Source organism: Mauremys mutica, chromosome 21 (assembly GCF_020497125.1).
Source record: "Mauremys mutica isolate MM-2020 ecotype Southern chromosome 21, ASM2049712v1, whole genome shotgun sequence".
Taxonomy (NCBI): Eukaryota; Metazoa; Chordata; order Testudines; family Geoemydidae; genus Mauremys; species Mauremys mutica.
In genome coordinates this window covers 9026712-9044860 of record NC_059092.1, presented here as the reverse complement: position 1 = coordinate 9044860, position 18149 = coordinate 9026712, and the positions used below count along the sequence as shown (strand labels likewise).

General features: G+C 56.4%; 1 protein-coding gene across 8 annotated transcripts in view; it reads left to right on the top strand.

Moving 5' to 3' along the window:
* Positions 1-11813, top strand: part of KLHL17 (kelch like family member 17) — a 35135-nt gene extending 23322 nt beyond the window's left edge. For all 8 annotated transcript variants that reach the window (XM_044996681.1, XM_044996679.1, XM_044996676.1 and 5 more), the window contains 8 exons: positions 1561-1677; positions 3211-3424; positions 3684-3828; positions 4607-4774; positions 5382-5470; positions 8227-8300; positions 9585-9766; positions 10564-11813. In XM_044996681.1, the coding sequence (XP_044852616.1) occupies positions 1561-1677; positions 3211-3424; positions 3684-3828; positions 4607-4774; positions 5382-5470; positions 8227-8300; positions 9585-9766; positions 10564-10792 (1218 nt within the window). In that variant the 3' untranslated portion in view covers positions 10793-11813. The remainder of the gene's footprint in view (positions 1-1560; positions 1678-3210; positions 3425-3683; positions 3829-4606; positions 4775-5381; positions 5471-8226; positions 8301-9584; positions 9767-10563) is intronic.
* Positions 11814-18149: the final 6336 nt, after the last annotated feature.

The following is an 18149-nucleotide window of genomic DNA, read 5'->3' as shown; positions in this document are numbered from 1 at the left end:
GAGGGGACGCCCCAGAACGGGTCTGCAGTGACTCAGACGCTTTCCACGTCTCATCGCTGCTGGCCTGGCCCGGCCGCGGGAACGTCCCGTAGGATCACTCACCGTCTCCCTCTGCGTATGGTGGGGGAGTGGAGCCATGCCATGAGCAACGACCCCATCGTGCCCTCTGAACATCCCAGGGAGATGGTACCTCTAGGTGTGGAAACATCCCTGTCCCCATCTCCTGCCACCCACGTGCAGCCAACTCCTACCCCTCCACCATGTAGTCTGGAGAAAGGGCTACGTGGTGCACAGTAGGGGCCAGCCCTGCTCCCCCCAGAGGAGGAACTAAAGGGGACCTACTGGGTCCCCTGGCCCTCTGCCCCGATTCCATTGCAGATCTGCAGCCCCTGCTGTCTGGAGTGCCCGGCCTGGGGACGCGCCAGCAAAGGGCACCCGCAGTGCATCACTTGGGGCTGGTGGGAGCGGGAGCATGGCCCGGGTGGGGAGGGTGGGCAGAGGGGATGGTCTGCAGGGAACAGGTTCTGCTGGGCCCTGGGTCCAGCGGGTGGGGGAAGCATCTCCTCTGTGAGGCCTGGTCAGGGCAGCGGGAGGAGCAGGGTCTCCCGCCAGGTGGGGAGGAAACGGAGAGGCTTGGAGATGGGCAAAACCTGCACTGGCTTCCCCCCGAACAGGGGCCATCCCTCCCCTTCTTCCTGCCTCACCGGTCTCCTAGCAACTGCTCCAGAGAGCCTCACAGGTGTCTTCCCCCCGCCTTCTCCAAGCACCGGCGCTCGGAGCCTCCGCCAGGCAGAGCCTGCTGTCGCGAAGGCCCAGAAACGCCCCTCCAGGGGATGCTGAGCAGCCCGTGCAGTCCCCGGCTCTGCTTTGTTGGGTAATTTACTGCCCAGCGTGGCCTGGGCTTCCCCCTGGAGCTCTCATCTCGCTATGAGCCCTCCTCGGCCAGCAGCAAGGCGAGCAGCCCAGCGGAGAGCTTGCCTTCCAATTGTTCCCTGCCGTCTGCGCATCCTGGCTCCGCCGCAGCAGATCCACTGGGGGAAGGGACCAGTTAGAGCTCGGGGGGCTCGTTCTCCTCTTGCACAGCATAATTCAAGGGTGACTGGTGCGAGCTGCCCCAGCGTCAGGGAGCAGGGAATCAGGCCCTGTCCCTTGCCACGGTGCCTACACTGACACTCCGGGCTTCCATTGCCCCTCCCGCCATCGGCGCACATGCAAGCCCTAGCCAGTCGGTGGGAGGGTTCAGCTGGGAGGCGGGTTGGCCTCATTCTGCCCACTTTACAGATGTGGAAACTGAGGCACAGGCTTGACCAGCATCGCCCAGCAGGTCAGAGGCAGACCCAAGAATAGAACCCAGGAGTCCTGACTCTTTGCTCTTGCTGCCTCTCCGTTCCAGTATGCACACACTCGCCTTGCTCTACCCACAGGCTGTGGAGGTGTGGTAAGGCTCCGAGTGTGCAGCTCTGCTGGTTCAGGGCTGTGCGTGTGTGTGTCCATGTTCCCTGCCATACTCCCTCCCCATGACGGGTGACAGCTGAGCTGGCCTCCCTTTCGCCTGTGCAGGTGCTGGACCTCATCTCTAGTGACAGCCTCAACGTGCCGTCCGAGGAAGAGGTGTACCGGGCCGTGCTGAGCTGGGTCAAACACGACGTGGACAGCAGGCGGCAGCACGTCCCCAGGGTAAGCGAGCTGGCTGGGAATGCAGATCATCGCCGGGGAGGGGGCGTAGGTGCTGGATGGATGTGGATTTGACCTGGTCTAAAGCCTGCAGGAGACCCCCACCCCTTGGGAACTCCAGCCTGCAGGCCGTGAGATCAGACAGGGTTGCGGGGAACTGAAGAAAAGTCTCAACTCCGACCACCTCAAGGCCAAATTCTGCTCTGTCCCGCCGGTGGCGTTTGACTGAGATGAGTTCGTTTCCCAGCATGGTGCGATCTGGAAGCCCTTGCTGCCATTAGGCACTGGCCCAGGTCTGGTCTGACAGGAGCTTGGGTTCCCAAGGTTATAGCACCTGGCTCCTTCCGATGCACTGGGGCATGCATTGTACCCTGCTGCAAATGGAGGCTCGTGCAGAGCTAGAAGGCAGGGGTTCGAGTCCTATGCATGTCCACGTCCTAGCTTCCCTAGCACCTCACACTCACGTTGTATCCTCCCGACAGCCTTGTGAGGCTGGGATGTGTTATCCCCGTCTCACAGTGGGGGAGCTGAAGCTGGGTGGGTTGAGTGACTGCCTGAGGTCACACAGGGAATCTGCAGCAGAGCCTGAATTAGAACCCAGGTCTCCTCAGTCCCAGTCCTGTGCCCTGTCATTAGACTATCTTCCTCCATATGTAGAGAAATGTGATCATACTTGGGGTTCCTTTAGTTCCCATCCCACATCAGAAGATTTCTAAAACCTCCAAATATGGCCCCACAAAATCCCCTACCCTGTGATAGGGCCGGTGCTATGACCCCATTTTACAGACTGAGGCACAGAGGGGCAGCGACATGCCCATGGTCACATGAGGAATCCATGGCAGAGCTCGGGCTTCAGTGGGGCAGCAGGGCTGTTGGGAGGGGGACTGGTCTGTCCGGTAAACTTTGCTCTCCGGAGCTGGGTTTTCAGGATTGCTCTGAAAAGCCAAACTTGGCAAGTCTGCAACGGCTTAGGCCGGATTTTCCTTTATCGAGTGCTCTGATCTCTGTGCCTGTGACTCGGAGCAAATTAACCACAGGCCTGTCGCCTGCCTAAGCAAAACAGTAACAGGAATAACAAAACCTTTTCCTACAGGGATTCTCCCAGAATATCCCTAGCTCTGCATGAGTCTTGCGTGCCCTCTTGTGGATACCTGTGGCATTGCAAGTATGAATATTGGCACCCATTAATAAACCCGGAGAAAAATGCACCTGTGTGGACCCTGGCCACCTTTCCCTTTGTTCTGGGAGCTTTGCTACCAGGCCTGCTAAGAAACTAGCTGCAAGCCTGCAGAGAATGCTGGGAAATGATATGCAGATAGGAGTATGTGCGTCCCAAGGTGCACTTGCCAGGCATATGCTGGGGGGCAGCCTGCCCTCCCTTCCGCTAGGAGGACGATGAGGTGGCAGGAGGGGGACCGAGTCCAGTCAAGGTCCCAAGGCTCTTGGGGTTGGTAAAGGAGCCCTCGCTAATCTTCGCCCCAGCCCGTCTCTGTTCCGCCGACTCAGCACTGTCCCTCCCCTCCCTCCACCCTGCAGCTCATGAAGTGCGTCCGGCTGCCCCTGCTGAGCCGGGACTTCCTGATGAGCCATGTGGACACGGAGCTCCTGGTCCGGCACCACTCGGAGTGCAAGGACCTGCTGATCGAGGCCCTCAAGTACCACCTCATGCCGGAGCAGAGAGGGGTCCTCGGCAACAGCAGGACCCGGCCCCGGCGGTGCGAGGGGGCTAGTACCGTGCTCTTCGCCGTGGGTAAGGGGCAGACAGGCCGGGGGGGGGTCTGAATACGGAGCCTGCTGTGCAGCCTGGGGGAGGGGCCCATCACCTCCCTCCCATGGGGCATCTGTCCCACCCTCGGGGAAGGGGCTGCAGGCGGGGCCTGCCACTGGGATGTTGGGCAGAGCTGGGGCTCAGCGAGGGGCATGTCCATGGCAGCCCCCTGCCCAATGACTCTCTGGAAGCCCCAGGGGTCCTGCCCTTCACTCGCTCTGCTTGTGACCCCACCCTGCAGGTGGGGGGAGCCTGTTCGCCATCCACGGAGACTGCGAAGCCTATGACACGCGGACGGATCGGTGGCACATGGTGGCCTCCATGTCGACCCGGAGGGCCAGGGTGGGCGTGGCTGCCATCGGAAACAAGCTGTACGCTGTGGGCGGGTAAGGAGGGGAGCAGATCACTGAGCTGGGCGGAGAGGGGGCTGCCGGCACTGGGGCGGGACCCCTCTGGATTTGGGTCGGAGAACAAAGGCTGGGCCCAGGGGGCATTTCTGCCCCCAGCTGTGTGTCGGGGCTCTGGCTGGCCCAGGGAAGTGGTCATGGGAAACGTCGCAGGTTCAAACCCAGCCCAGAGGAGCAACGACTGGAAGCCATTCCGCTGCTCACAGCTGCTCAGTGGAGTGAGTTTGCTGGGTCTCTGTGCAGCGGCAGCCTGGCCGCGAACTGACACCATTTGTTCACGGCCCCAGCGGAGGGGACGGAGGCTGCTCTCGCCTGCGGGTGCATTTCTCCCCCTGCCCAGTTAGGGCTGAGGTAGCTGGCGAGGGAAGCTTGCCCTGCTAATGCCATGCAGCCTCAGGGACATGTTCAATGCACAGTAACTGCCTGGCTCAGGTGCGACCCAGGCCCCCGGCCCGCTCAGCCTGTCCCGTGAATTCACACAGACTCGGTCAGGCGGCTGGGAGCCCCCCGGGGGCTGCATCGTCCCTGCAGGGGGTGAGAAGGGCAGGCGGGCGGAACGGGTTTGGAACGCGGGGAGCGAACCCGCCAGAAACGCAGCGACTGGGTGACGCTCTGCAGGGGCCTGATTGTGAGACGAGCACGGCCCGCGTCTGGACTGGGCACCGACCTGAGGCTACGCTGTGCCGGGTGGAGTCCCGGCTCCCAGCCCCACCGCTTGGCTTCCCCAGCCTCCCAACGCTCTCCCATCCCCCCGCAGTTACGACGGGACCTCCGACCTGGCCACAGTGGAGTCGTACGACCCGGTTACCAACTCCTGGCAGCCGGAGGTGTCCATGGGCACCAGGCGCAGCTGTCTGGGGGTGGCGGCGCTCCACGGGCTCCTCTATGCAGCGGGGGGATATGACGGGGCCTCATGTCTGAACAGGTAGGGGGATTTCCTGGGTCCGTGCCCCCCTGGGCTGCTGAGACCCCCCGGCTGTCCCCAAGATCTGCTCCGGGGGGGCAGGCCTTGCATAGCGTAGCCCTCCTGGAGGCCTGATGGCTCGTCAGCAGCCAAAGGGACCCAAGGCTTGTGGGGCCGGGTCCTGTATGGGTGTCTCTAACCCTGACCCCATCGTAGTTCCCTGGCCCTCCAGGAAAGACCAACCTGCCCTTTGGCCAGTGAACTCCATCGGCCCATTCACCTGGCACCCCTGGGTCCTCCCGAAGCTCCGTGCAGCCTCGTCCAGTCTGGACAAGTACGTCGCGTGTCCGCTGCAAATACGGCCCCCTCTTCTCCATCCCTGGTGGAGACGCAAACCCCACTGGTCCTGGCCCTGCCCCTCGGGGGACCCTGGTCTTAACCCTGTGACATGATGGGGAAACGGCCCCTCGTTCCTGCCCTCTGGCTCCCATCCCTGAGCCGGTTTCTGAGCCATGGCAGCTCTTTGCCTCACTCTGGCGTCCCTTGGTCGCCTCTCAGGGCTGCATCAGAGGGTTTCCCCAAGGACCCTCCAGTGTTGCTAATGTTCCTGTGTCTCTGCCTGCTGCAGCGCCGAGAGGTACGACCCCCTGACGGGCACCTGGACCTCGATCGCCGCCATGAGCACCAGGAGGCGATACGTCCGGGTGGCCACACTAGGTAGGTCACTAGCGCGGTGGAATCTGCCTGGCTCTCCCAGGCTGTCACCTCTCGCCCCTTCCTCTGCCTAATCCTGCACGGTGCTTCCCATCAGCTGCAGCCCCACTCTCTGACTGCTGCCTGTGACAGGCCACTGCGCTTTGCCGGGACCCCCACTGACCGCGTGCCGGGAGCCAAAGGGCACTGCCTACCGGGCACAGAATGGAGCAGGTTTGCAGCTCTGCTTCATGCACAGGAAGGAGGGTGGAGTTAATGGCCTGCAGCAGGACTGGGGAGAAAGGGAGTCAGTTCCCAGCTCCGCCAGAGACCCCCCTGTGTGACCGAGGGCAAGTCATTTAATTTACTTATAGGCTAAGCAGACCAGATGATCTGGGGCAGGGACTGTTTCTTACTGCGTGTATTGGACTATCACAGGTTTCTTGGTTGGGGCCTCTAGGTCGGTGTTACTCTAATAATGGTAACGGGCTACAGATCTTAGCAAGCTTTGCTCCGCGTCAGGCCATCTCTCTGCATCCACCTAGGGGTTCTGGGCTCAAGGTGGGACACTGGATATTGGAAACATTGGAGTCCATGGGCCGTGCCTTCGTGTCAGCCTATGGCGAGAGTTGGGGAGGTGTAGCGGGGGCTGTGAAATGGCATAGCCCAAACCAGATGGCCCAACTGAATGCGAGTAGCGTTGTTCTCTTTAAAATAACATCTGGTGCAAAGACCAGTTACTGGCTGTGTTTGGAAGGTTTTTGTCAAAAACACTCCCTGCAGCCTAGGAAAAAGCTGATTTTTCTAGAGCAGCAAAATTCTCAGCGGTTTGATGACCCCACAGGGAGTGGGTGCATCGTTGATCTAAAGAAATTTAATAATAACCCATGTCCGGATACAAGGGTTTTAGTGGTCAAAATAACATAACGATAGCGGTCTGATATCATACGTACCTTTACGTTGAAATGTCTCCCTGTGCGCACACTGACCCTTGTAATGGGACACTGGGCCTTTCCCCACAAGGTCATAAGTACCAACATTTTGCAGATGCCTAGCGTAGATTTGAGCGCTTTGCAAAAGCAGACAAGCATCACAATCGCTGTTTGATGGATGAGGAAGCAGAGACACCGAGGGGTGGCGGGAAATGACTTCCCAGGGTCACCCAGAGAACCCGTCACAATCGGGGATGCAGCCCAGTCTCTGACTTTCACTCTGGACCCCATTCCCCCTTGCTTCACCTCCAGGCCGGAGCAATCCTGCCTGGGAAGTCCGGTAGCTGGCCGGTGACCCGTGTGGAATGACGTGTGGGCACAGCTGGTTCCCTTCGCTTCCGGAGCGGACCACTCCATGTGGGAAGCTGGCAGTGGGGAGGCAGCGTCTCCCCTAAAGCAGTTTCTCAACCTTTTTGATCCCAGGGACCAGCTTGTTGCCTTCCTAAACTGTCAGGGGGATCTCGGGGACCGGCGCCGGTCCACAGACTGGTGGTTGAGAAACACTGGCCTAGAGCAGAGGTGCTCAGACTGGGGGCGCAGAACATATTTTGGGGGGGGTGTGAGAAGTTTTAGGAAAAAGAAACTTCCTGCGCACATTTTACCCCCAGCAACGAATCACTAGCAACGCCGATTCCTCCAGACATGTCACGGCCTCAGCTGGCGCTGCGCATTTTGAGGGATTTGTGTGACGCTTGCCTAGCATTATACGAAGGAGTTGACATCTATACGTTAATCCGCTTGTTACACACGTCACTGGACGCCCGGACCACAATGGCCATTTTGCTTTTTCTCTCGTTACAATGGCTCGTTGGCTCGTTTGTGCAACAGAAAAAATAAATCTCGAATGAGATGCTGAAACTGAGCTTGGGAGACCACGGTATTATTATCCTGGCCTGCTGGGTGACCTTGGGCAAGTCACTTCACTGCTCCGTGCCTCAGTTTTCCCCATCTATGAAATGGGGATAATCCCATACTGTCCTTTGTAAAGCGCTTTGAGAGCTAGGGATGATCTGTGGAAGAGCTATGGGTTATTCTGTGGATAAACAGAGAGCACCGCTGTACAGGGCGAGCTGGGCGGTGATAATCACCCGTGCACAAATCAGTCTGGTGCATTCACCATGGCGCGTGTCAGTGCTGCCAATGGCACCAGCTGCGGGAGCAGTTCCTCGCTGTGCTGGGTTCTGTGCTGCACGTACATTAATCCCCTCTTGTCTCTGCTCTTTCGCTTACTCCGTGCTGACTCCGTGGTTCCTTCGCACGCGCTCGCGCCTTCTCCACCCGCGGTGTGCTCTCTGCCTGGCGCTGCGTTATGGATCAGCCCCCACGGCAACCTGCTGCTCCTGCCACCGCTGCCTCACCAGCTAAAAATAAAGCTTGATTATGCTGGCGGGAAGCGCTCGCATGGCCCGTAACGAGCCGGTCGGGGGCGGCTGCAGGCGAGCAAGCTCCCCAGGCTGCTCTCCCGGCACGGAGCCCTCGCTGCGCAGCAGAGAAATGGCCTGATGCATATTTAACGATTTCCCGCGCCAGATGCGGCCCCCATACAGCGGAGGCTTGGCGGGGGAGGAGGGGAAGCTGCATGAGCTGCTTTGTGAGCAAATCCTCCCCGGGGGGGGAAGAGGGGGGTCCTGCTGCTTGGTGTAGGTTTGCCTGTCGGCTGCTCTGCCACTCCCTTGCGTTCCTGGCTGCCCGGACCCGTGGCCCGTAAGGCCGGGATCCATCCCTGCCGATAACATGGCCCTCGTGGAGGGCTCCGCGGCTGACTCGGTACATGACTGTGTTTTGCAGATGGCAATCTCTACGCCGTCGGGGGATATGACAGCTCGTCCCACTTAGCCACGGTGGAGAAGTACGAGCCGCAGGTAAAGGCGCGCGAGCGCAATTAACGCTTTCCTTCCCGGGCCTGTGGCAAAGCCCTCTAGAAAGTGAACAGAGGAAAACACAACAGGGGGGCTACAGAAATGACTCTAAAATGCTACAGAACCTAACAGCACGAGATCCTCTTGGGGGCGGGGGGGTTAAACCATCCTAGCTATCTGTCGCCCTGCTGTGGAATTCTGTAGGGCGGTTAACAACTCTCTGTTCAGTTCTCTAGATCCCTTCCACCTGGGGTGGGGGTCTCATGGCGGACCCCTCCCCCTTTCCCAGCACGTGCACTGTGGCCATGATTGCAAGCTGACAAGCTCCAGCGGACCGCTGTGGGCTCACAGGTGTGGTAGGCTCCCCTGCAAAGGCTTGGCTCAGGGAAAAGGGGGTCAGAAACAAGGTTCTGAACGGAGCCCCTCACTGTGGGGCCGCCGCTGGGACTCCCCGGCAGAGCCGTAGAAATAGACACAGCTACATGTGTGGCTACTTTGGCAGCTCCAGCTCCCAATAGTTAAGCCAGATTTTAGGGACCTGGAGACCAGGGTCCTGTTGTTAACAGCTGAAGTTGCTTGAACCTGCCGGCAGAGGTCTCTCTAAAATAAATAGAGGTGTGAATTCTCTGGGGTTTAAACATTTTTTTTTTCTTGATTTTAAAGCAGTTTTGTGGTTGATGCTTTCGGAAAGGAGGGGGTCCATAAACACTGAGCGCAGAGTTGGGCTGATAATGTTTGTAAGTTTCTTATGCAGGGGGGGCAGAGAGAGACATATGCATTAGTTAGTGAACAAAGTGCAATTGCTGGATCTAGCTGCCCTGGCTTGGAACGGTGCAACCTAGAAAACCATTTCCAGGAGAACTCCCCTCCTGCCATCTCCTTGTGGGGGCTTTTGTGTTCCCTCAAAAGCCTGTTCCACCGGGCTCTGGAAGCCTCCTCCATCACCTCTGCCCTGTATCTGATAACAGCAGGCAGGATGGCTGGCGGCTGACTAATTTAACCTGCTGCAACCAAGGTCAGATTTTCCGTTCCGCCGGGGTCATCGGAACTTGCTTGAGCTGCCGACTCTTCGGTGCCCCCTTCTGGAATGTGGGTGGTGGGTCCTACGGGGGTCCTTCCTCCTGGAGGGCTGCCGTGTTCGGAGCTGCGAACGGGGAGCAGAGCAGAGACAGCAAGGTCTGGAGTGTGGCCGGCCATTGAACGGCTGGGGTGGGAGGATAATCACCCCCGGGTATCGCTCGCTAACCCAGATGTGCTTTCACGGGCGCGTCTCCCCTTTCCTCCCAGATCAACACATGGACCCCAATCGCCAACATGCTGAGCCGCCGGAGCAGCGCTGGTGTGGCCGTGCTGGAAGGGATGCTCTACGTGGCCGGCGGCAACGATGGCACCAGCTGCCTTAACTCCGTGGAGCGCTACAACCCGAAAACCAACACCTGGGAGAGTGTGGCTCCCATGAACATTCGGAGGTAGGGATCCCCCCCGTTCTCCAGCTCCCCTCTAAACTGGGGAGTTGGGGAGACCGGTCTGAGGCGGACCCAGGCTGTGCTCCAGTCTGTCACACCGGCCATGGGGATTTCTTGGGTTGGAGAGAACCATCACCCACTGGAGCACGTCATTCTGCAGCCATCAAGGTGCAGCAACGACCAGGCCTAGCTTGACCGACCAAGCAGGCTGGCCTGCTGTCACTACAGCCGGGCAGCTCTGCTGGGAGGTCAGGGACCTCCATGCTGCGTGCTCACCTGTCAACGCTGCGCTATCAGCAGTGCCTGTTGCACGAACCACGTAGGCATGAGCAAGTAGGGGCAGCCTGCAGAGGCTTTGCCGCCCTAACAATCCTACATGATTCCCGACTTCCCGCTAGCCAATCCCTAACACAGGAAGCACATGGCCTTTGACATGGTCACTGGGGGAGTATCTCGGCATTCTAAACATAGGTGTTTGGCACTTCCTGGAGCTAGCAGAGGGATCACCTTCAAATAATGTAATTTAGGAGCTTAAAATATGGACCAAATTGTGGTTATAACCAGGGGCTGGGAACCAGGACTCCTGGGTTCTATTTCTGGTTTTCCCACTGACTCCCAATGAGACACTGGGCAAATCACATAGTCCAAAAGGCTCTGCTGATTTTGATGCGTCCCTTTTCGGGTGCCCAACTCCTGCCTGCCTTCCGGAGGGCCGAGCCCCCGCAACCCGGGTCGGGGATCTGCCGAGGGACGTCCAAAGCCTGGCTCATTAACGCCGCCCTCTGTGCTGTCGCTTGCAGGAGCACCCACGACCTGGTGGCCATGGACGGGTGGCTGTACGCGGTGGGCGGGAACGACGGGAGCTCCAGCCTCAACTCCATCGAGAAGTACAACCCCCGCACCAACAAGTGGGTGGCGGCCTCGTGCATGTTCACGCGGCGGAGCAGCGTGGGGGTGGCGGTGCTGGAACTGCTCAACTTCCCGCCCCCCTCCTCGCCCACCCTCTCCGTGTCCTCGACGAGCCTTTGACAAAGAATCCAGTCGTACCTTACCTCCAGGGGGCAGCAGCGGGTGGAGGAGTGCACGGCCACCCTGGCCTGACCCCTGTAGCAGCCAGTCTCTGTAGTGGGGGGGTCCCAGCTGCTGCCTCCAGCCCCGGCCCACAGCAATTCGGTGGGCCCCTCGGGGGCTCTGCCTCTCTTGGTGCACACTTCAGATCCGCGTGCTGAGAGTTGGAATGGCACTTTCCATTCGAGAGTCCCCTCTGCCGGCGTGTACGGCGGGGGGTGGGGGGAGCTCTTGCCTCCATCCACAAACCTGCCCACGACTCAACTGACTTTTGGGGCCGGCCAGGGCCCAGTCGAAACCATTGCTGCTTTTAGGATTTACATGTGCTGCACACTGGACAGCCACGCGAGGAAGGATCCAGGCGGACGGGAGCGCCGGGGATGGGGGACTGACGCATATGGTGCTTCTCCAGGAAACCGCTGAATGTCCACCACTCCTCGGAATGCTCCCTTAGCCAAACTCTCTGGACTTCGCCTCCAGCGCACTGTTAATGCCTCCGAGACCGGCGCACGGGTGTCTGACCGATGCCTTAAAAACCGCAGCCGGGGGATGGCAAAACTGTGTGGAGCATCCCGAGCCCTCCGGCATTTCTGTCCTCTGCCGACCCCGTCCCGCTCGCTGTCAATCCGGATTTGCCATCGCTACGGAGGTTCCCCAGCCGCCCAGATGGATTTAACGAGCTCACCGGCTCGGGGGCAGTCACCGCCCCACTGTTACAAATGACTGCGCTGCTGCCCTCTGCACACGTGTCTGTGTCATTGTGTTAACCCGGCGGCTGGGAACAATCCAGCCTCCACGTTGCTTCCCTGTTCACAAAGAAGGATCTAGGTTTGGGCCAGTCCCTTGGTTCCCTATAACAGTGCGACCCGGCAGGTGGCACAGGCCGCAGGGTCGCCCTGTGTTATTTATTTAATGTGTCTGCCATTTTTATTTATTATGCTAATCTTTTCATTTTAATTCTTATTAACATTATTTTAAATTATTCTGGTGTTCCCTACCCCATCCCGTTCTCTCCGCCGACGTGGGAAGGGATGAGAGGAACGAGCCAGCGGCATTTTTTTAAATGATCTTTTGGACAATGACTATGGTACGTGTAAGTGTGTGAGAGAGGCCATCATATGTACAGTGAAACCAGCACAGAAGGGACCATTTGCAACTAGCAACTCCCTGTCTTAAACTACCACTCTAACGGCTGAATCATCTTGTACTGTAATGCACACGGTTGGCCGGATAGACCCACCTGTACCATAGAACCTCCTGAGTGGTGGCTTAAAATGTGTTTCACTGCATATGCCGTGGTCTGTGTGTGGTTTGCATGAAGACAGGTTAACAGGTGTTCCCCAGGGTGTGTAGGAACAGCTAAACCACTGATACCTCAATAGCACTGGGAGGATGTTCTGTGACTGTTTCTTTCTTTTTCTTTCTCCCCCTGATTCTCTCTCCTCCCCACTTCATCATCCTTTAGATTCCACTTGTGAAAATACTCGCTGACTTATAGCTCTGGAAGTGACTGGAGATTTTTTGGTGCTCAGGTTGAGACGCTTTAGAAAGGGCCAGTTTTTTCCCCAGGACGGATACTTTGCATGTTAAACAGGCCTAGCTCCAGAGCCTGAAGTTGGACACTCAAAATCACCGGCTGCTCTCCCCACCCTGTACCCAAAGACATGTTTTGGGCTTTTCGGGCCGAAGTAGGCTTTGAGAGATTTGAAATCTATTTTCATTCCTTTCTCCTATGCCAAGTCCCTGAAGCAGCCAGCCGCAGTTCAGCGGCTGTCGCATTCCTGTATGTGGCCGGCGATGCCCTTTTGACGTCCTGACCCCTCCGAGCCTGCGACTGAAATGAGCTCCCTGTTAGCACGGCCAGAGCATCGACCTATTTTGTGGCCACTGTTTTGGGTTAACTAGGTCACAAGATGCCGTCTCACCTAAAGTAGTGGTGCAGGGGTGTGTGTGTCTGTGTGTGTGCACACCACCTCTTGCTCCCTCCTAGCTGTACCTGTAAGCGACAGCAGGATTCCCGGTTTCAAGCTAGCTCATGTCAACCTGCGCCCTCAAGACCCCATGTGACACCAGGATCCTCTTCCAAGGAGGCAGAAGAGAATCCTAGGGAGGGAGCCCAAGAGGCAAACCCAGAGCTCCATGGGCATTTCGGAGCTGCAGACAGAAGTCCTGGGGTTTCTGCTGTGGCCCATGAGTCGGGCAGAGGGAGTGAGGGCACCGCAGGCCAGTCTCTTCCCCACCCCTGGGTGGGAACCAGCTAGCGCCAGAGGAAGGGAAGTGGAGGGGCCAGGAAGACATTGCTGAGGGAGGGAAGTGGACTTCGGTTAATCCAGTCGCTGCTGGTTTGAGAGCAATGGCCCCATCCCCTCCAGCTGGCGCTAGCAATACTGCGGCGTGAGGGGGACGCTGCTGCTAAGTACTGTACTCATCTGAATTGGGGGGGGCGGGTTTGGAGCTGAGAGGATAGGCTGGCGGGGCAGGGAGCAGCGCCTCAGGTGTGGAGGGTGCAGTTCCTCTACCCCGGTTGTGATGCAGTTCAGACCCAGTGGAGTCTTTGCTGTACTTGGGAAAAAGCCGTGGCCCCGGTTGAAAAAGCAGCCTGCAGGGGGTGACAGCACCCGCAGCCACACGGCGCTGGTGCAGGGTGCCTGCCACCGGCACAAGGAGTGACAGTCCAGGGCTGGAACTTGTGTGTGTGTGAGAGAGAGACTGGAGTGGGCAGGGGCGCTGTGAACTATTTGTTTCTCGTCCCATTTTACGTGGTGGTCTCTGAGTAACACACAGCATTGTTAATAAGACAACAGCCCGGGGAGGTGTTCCCGACAGGGCAGCGTTGCCGCACGGCAGGCTCCCTGCTGGGTGGCACAAGGCTGAGCGGCAGCGTGGGTTGCCGTGTGTCGCCCAGGGAGCCTGCCCCAAAGTCGGGTGGGGAAGGGGATTCTCTCGTCCCATCCTGGTGGAGAGAGATGCTTGGCCCAGCTGAGAGGCGACTCATTCACCCCCCCGTCCAAATGTCATTTTTATTTATGTCAGTTATGATTTATTTATGAGGAATTCTCTGTTTGTTTGTTTTTCTCGATTTTTTGCACTACATGGAGGGGGAGGGAGGGAGGAACAAGCAATACAAGCCAGTGTGTAAAATAAAGAGGTTTTCTTGACTACTGGATCCTGCCCCATCAGCCACTTATTGCTCTTCTTCACCTTGCTTCAGGTAGGCGACCTATTCCCAGCTAGGTTTTGCTAAGGGGGGGAACCGAGGCAGGGAAGTGAGTCGCCCCAGTGCTTGGCGAGGTGGAGCAGTTTGCCTGGTTTTGGAGGAGCCGAGGCTAGAACTTGGGAATGCCCGGGCCTCTGCTTAGAACGTGCCACCCTGTGACCCTCCCGCAGGCTGCAATGTGAACGGAGTCTGGTGCTGCCCCTGTGGATGGCTGCCAATGGGGAGGCTGCAGCCAGGACTGCCCTGGACTTACCATTGCAAATGCCACCCCGGGGCCGGGGCCGGGGCCGGGGCCGGGGCCGGGGCCAGTGTTGCACCTGCTCAGTGAGCTGAACTCAGAATAAGCCAGAACACGCGCTATCCATCCCCCCGGCCAGTGCTCAGGGGTGTGGGAGTCACATGAGCCCAGGGCATGGGGCGGCCGCCCTGATGGTATTTGCACCTTGGTACGCAGAGTCCAGGTGAGCTAAGGGAGCAGCTCGGCTGGCCCAAGACCCCTTGTTCGTTGTCGTCCTTGCCCCTCGCCCCACTCCTCAGCTAGCGGCTGTTCGTGGGCTGCTTACGATGGCAGGTTGGCACGAGTCTGCTGCGATTTAATCGTCTAAAAGTGGCCCTTTCCCATGCCCCAGAGAGGGTGCCGCCACACCTGCCTCTTCAAGGTCCCGCCAGGGGTGCGCTGCGACGGGCAACGAGCATCGGCTAGAGGTGCAGAAAACCCCCCCTGGGTCCGAGTAGTGCAAACTCGAGGGGCTTTCATCTGCTGGTTTACACCTCTCCCTGTGGGTGAAGGGAGCGCTAGCCCCCCTGCGAGGCCCCAGCCCCGGAGCTGCTGACAGCTGTTGCCCCAGGGTGGAAATGAGAAGCAGAGGAGAAACATCCCCCTTTCACCTGGGAATGTCTCGGGGGTCCTGCCTGGTTGGCTCAGCCGAGGAGCAGGGGAAGCCGGCTACAGAACAGAGCTCCCCTCGCCTTGCAGCCTAGGGGGAAATGCTAAGCTCCTTTCACGGCGGAGGGGGGGGGGGGCTGAGAGATGTAACCGCCCCCAGTGAGGACTCAAGAGGAGCAACCTTTCCCCCTCTTGCCACTTGCAGCAAGGGCCCGCCACCCCATGCAGAAGTACTGCTGGGAGTACGCTGGGGTATTCGCTTTCCGAGGGCCTCCCACCTGCTCTGCATTGCTGCCCAGGCCCTCACCCCGCTCTCAGGTTTCTATAAATAACTGCCAGTTGCATAAAGCTTCCCAGAGCCCGTCTGCTCCCAACCCCGGTGCAGCCTCTCCTATTACTGGGAGTGGAGCAAGCAGGGGTGGGGGGAAGGGGCCGCTCTGCAGTCCTACAAACGTTGGGGTCTCCAAATGACATATACGCAGCAATCCCATGGCAGGGGCTGCTTTGACACATCCCATTCAGTGCAGGCTCCAACAGGCTCACTTTATCAGCCATTCATTGGCTGCGTCCCTGTGAGCGTGGCTATATTTATTTGCAGGACCTACAAAAAAATTGGGTAGGTTTTGTTTTCTTCCATTAGCAATATCCTTTAAGGAGAACAGTCCCTTTACTGACTGTAAGAATAGCTGCATCCGAAAGACCGCAACTGACACCTGTTTTCTTCCCACAATTTTTGTTCCCTTCCATGCGACGCTTGCACACGGGTTCCTTGTTTGAGGGAATCGGCAATGCACACATTGCAGCCACGGGACCTGCCCTGCAAAAAAATGATGGGGTTTAGTATAGGATGTCTCCTGAGGGATGGGCAGCACACGCTGGTTTGTTATTGTAGGGCTGCTCTGGAATGGCAGGATTATATGGCACTGATTTAAATACATACGATTTCGAGATGACAAAGACAGAAGGGACCAGGATCATCACGTAGTCTGATCTCCTGCATCGCACAGCCCATAGGACGGCCTTCCATTACTTCCTGGCTGAACTAGGGCAGCTCTTTTAGAAAAACGTTGGCTCTGGATTTTAAAAATGGCCAGTGATGGCGCAAGCCTGGGGAAGTTGTTCAACTGGTTAATTCCCTTCGCAGTTATATATCTGTCATTTCTTTCCAGTCTAAACCTGTCCAGCTTCAGCTTCCAGCCGTTGGCTCTCGTGAGATCTCTGCCTGCTAGACGGACGAGCCCCTGTATTACCAAATTTCTGTTCCCCGTGTAGGGACCTAGAAACGGCAGCTTTTAAGCTGAACGGCTGGAGCTCCCTGGATCTTTCCGTACACGGCAGGTTTGCTAATCCCTTCATCATTCTAATGGCTCCTCTCTGACTTTTCAAGCCTCATCGTGCAGAGCGGACAGCAAAACGAGACACAGCATTCCAGGAGCAGTAGCACCACTGCCAAATACAGAGGAATATTCACTAGTGCCCTGCTTATACATCCAAGGACCACGTCAGCCCTTTTGGCCACAGGGAGCTCATGTTCAGCGGATTATGACCTTACATATGGATGTATTAAGATGCATATCGTTTGCTTGCACCCAGCTTACCATGTGATCCCGATCGCTCTGTACCAGGGACCTGTCCTCCTCATTATCTACCACTCTCCCAAACTCTGGGTCATCTACAAAGTTTCTCAGATACCTATTTTATGTTTTCTTCCCTGTCTCTGATAAAAATGCAAAGGGCCAAAAAGCAATCCCTGTGATACCCTACCAGATACACAACCGTTCTGTGAAGAGTCCCCATTTACAATTGCATTTTGAGTTCTGGCAGTTAGCCAGCTTTTAATCCATTTAATGGGTGCTGCGTTGATTTTCTATTTTTCTAGTTTTTTAATTAAAATACCAAGTCAGAGCCCTTACAGAAAAATATTACATCAACACTATTCCTTTTATCAACCAAACCTGTAATCTCCTCCAAAAACTTCAAGTTAGTCTGACAGGATCTGTTTTCCATAAACCCATGTTGATCGGCATTAATTATATTAACCTCCTTTAAGACTTTATTAATCAATTCTCCTATCTGCTGTTCCATTATTTTGCCTGGAATGGATGTCAGGCTGACAGGCCTATAATTATACAGGCCATCTCATTTACTCTTTTAAAATATAAGTACAATAGCTTTCTCCCTGTCCTCTGGAGCACCCCCAGCATTCCAAAACTTATTACAAATCAACATTAACAGTCCAGAAAGCTCCCGGGCCAGCTCTTTTAAAACTCTTGGATGCAAGTTACCTAGACCTGCTGATTTGAAAATGTCAGTGTTTGAAAGCTTTAACAGCTGTTGCTTAACATTCTCTTTAGTTATTGTTGAAATGAAATATATTTCATCATCCTGGCTTTTTCCTAATCAGAGAACAGAAATATTTATTGAACATTTCTGTCTTTTCTGTACTATCATTGTCAATTCTATCATTTCCAGCCAACAATGGACTAATACTCCTGCTAGGACTCCCAAACCTCTAGTGTCTTTTTCTCTGCTGGCCAAAGATTCCTCCTTGTGTCTTTTTGTGCTTCCTGCTTCTAATTTAGATTCATTGCTGTCATCTTCCCCTTTTCTCCATTTGTTATATACTGGGGGGGTTGGTTTTGTTTTGTTTTTATAGCTGATTTCACTTTCCCCGAAGCCAGTTTGTTTTTTTAATCACTGTAGCCTTATTATTTATTTAGTCTGTCTATTGTAGCCTCTACGGGCCCCAGTCAGGGGCCAGAACCCCATTGTGCCATGGTGCTGTGCAGACGCAGAAGAAAAAAAACCCCAGTCCCTGCCCCAAAGAGCTTACAGTCTAAATTCTTTCTCGCCTGTGTTTTTTGGCCAGCTTAGTAAAATGTTCATAAACGGTCCCCAATTATCATTTGTGTTTCTCTCTTCAAATTCTTTCTTCCTGCTGATTTGGCTCATGATGGTTTTCAGCTTTGTGAAACTGGCCCTTTTTAAAGCCCCAAATATATATCTGGCTGGCCTGGACTTTATGCAGCTGGTACATAACTAATGTACTCCAGTTATGAGCACTTGCAGCTAAGCAGCCACTAATTTGTTGTTCTCTGGTTAATTCCTCTTTAGCTGGCAAGATGGGGGCTAAACCAGAAATCCCCCATGTGGGATGCAGCACTTGGTGAGTTAGAAGAAAGATCTATGGGAATGCTTCTATAAGAAGGCAATGG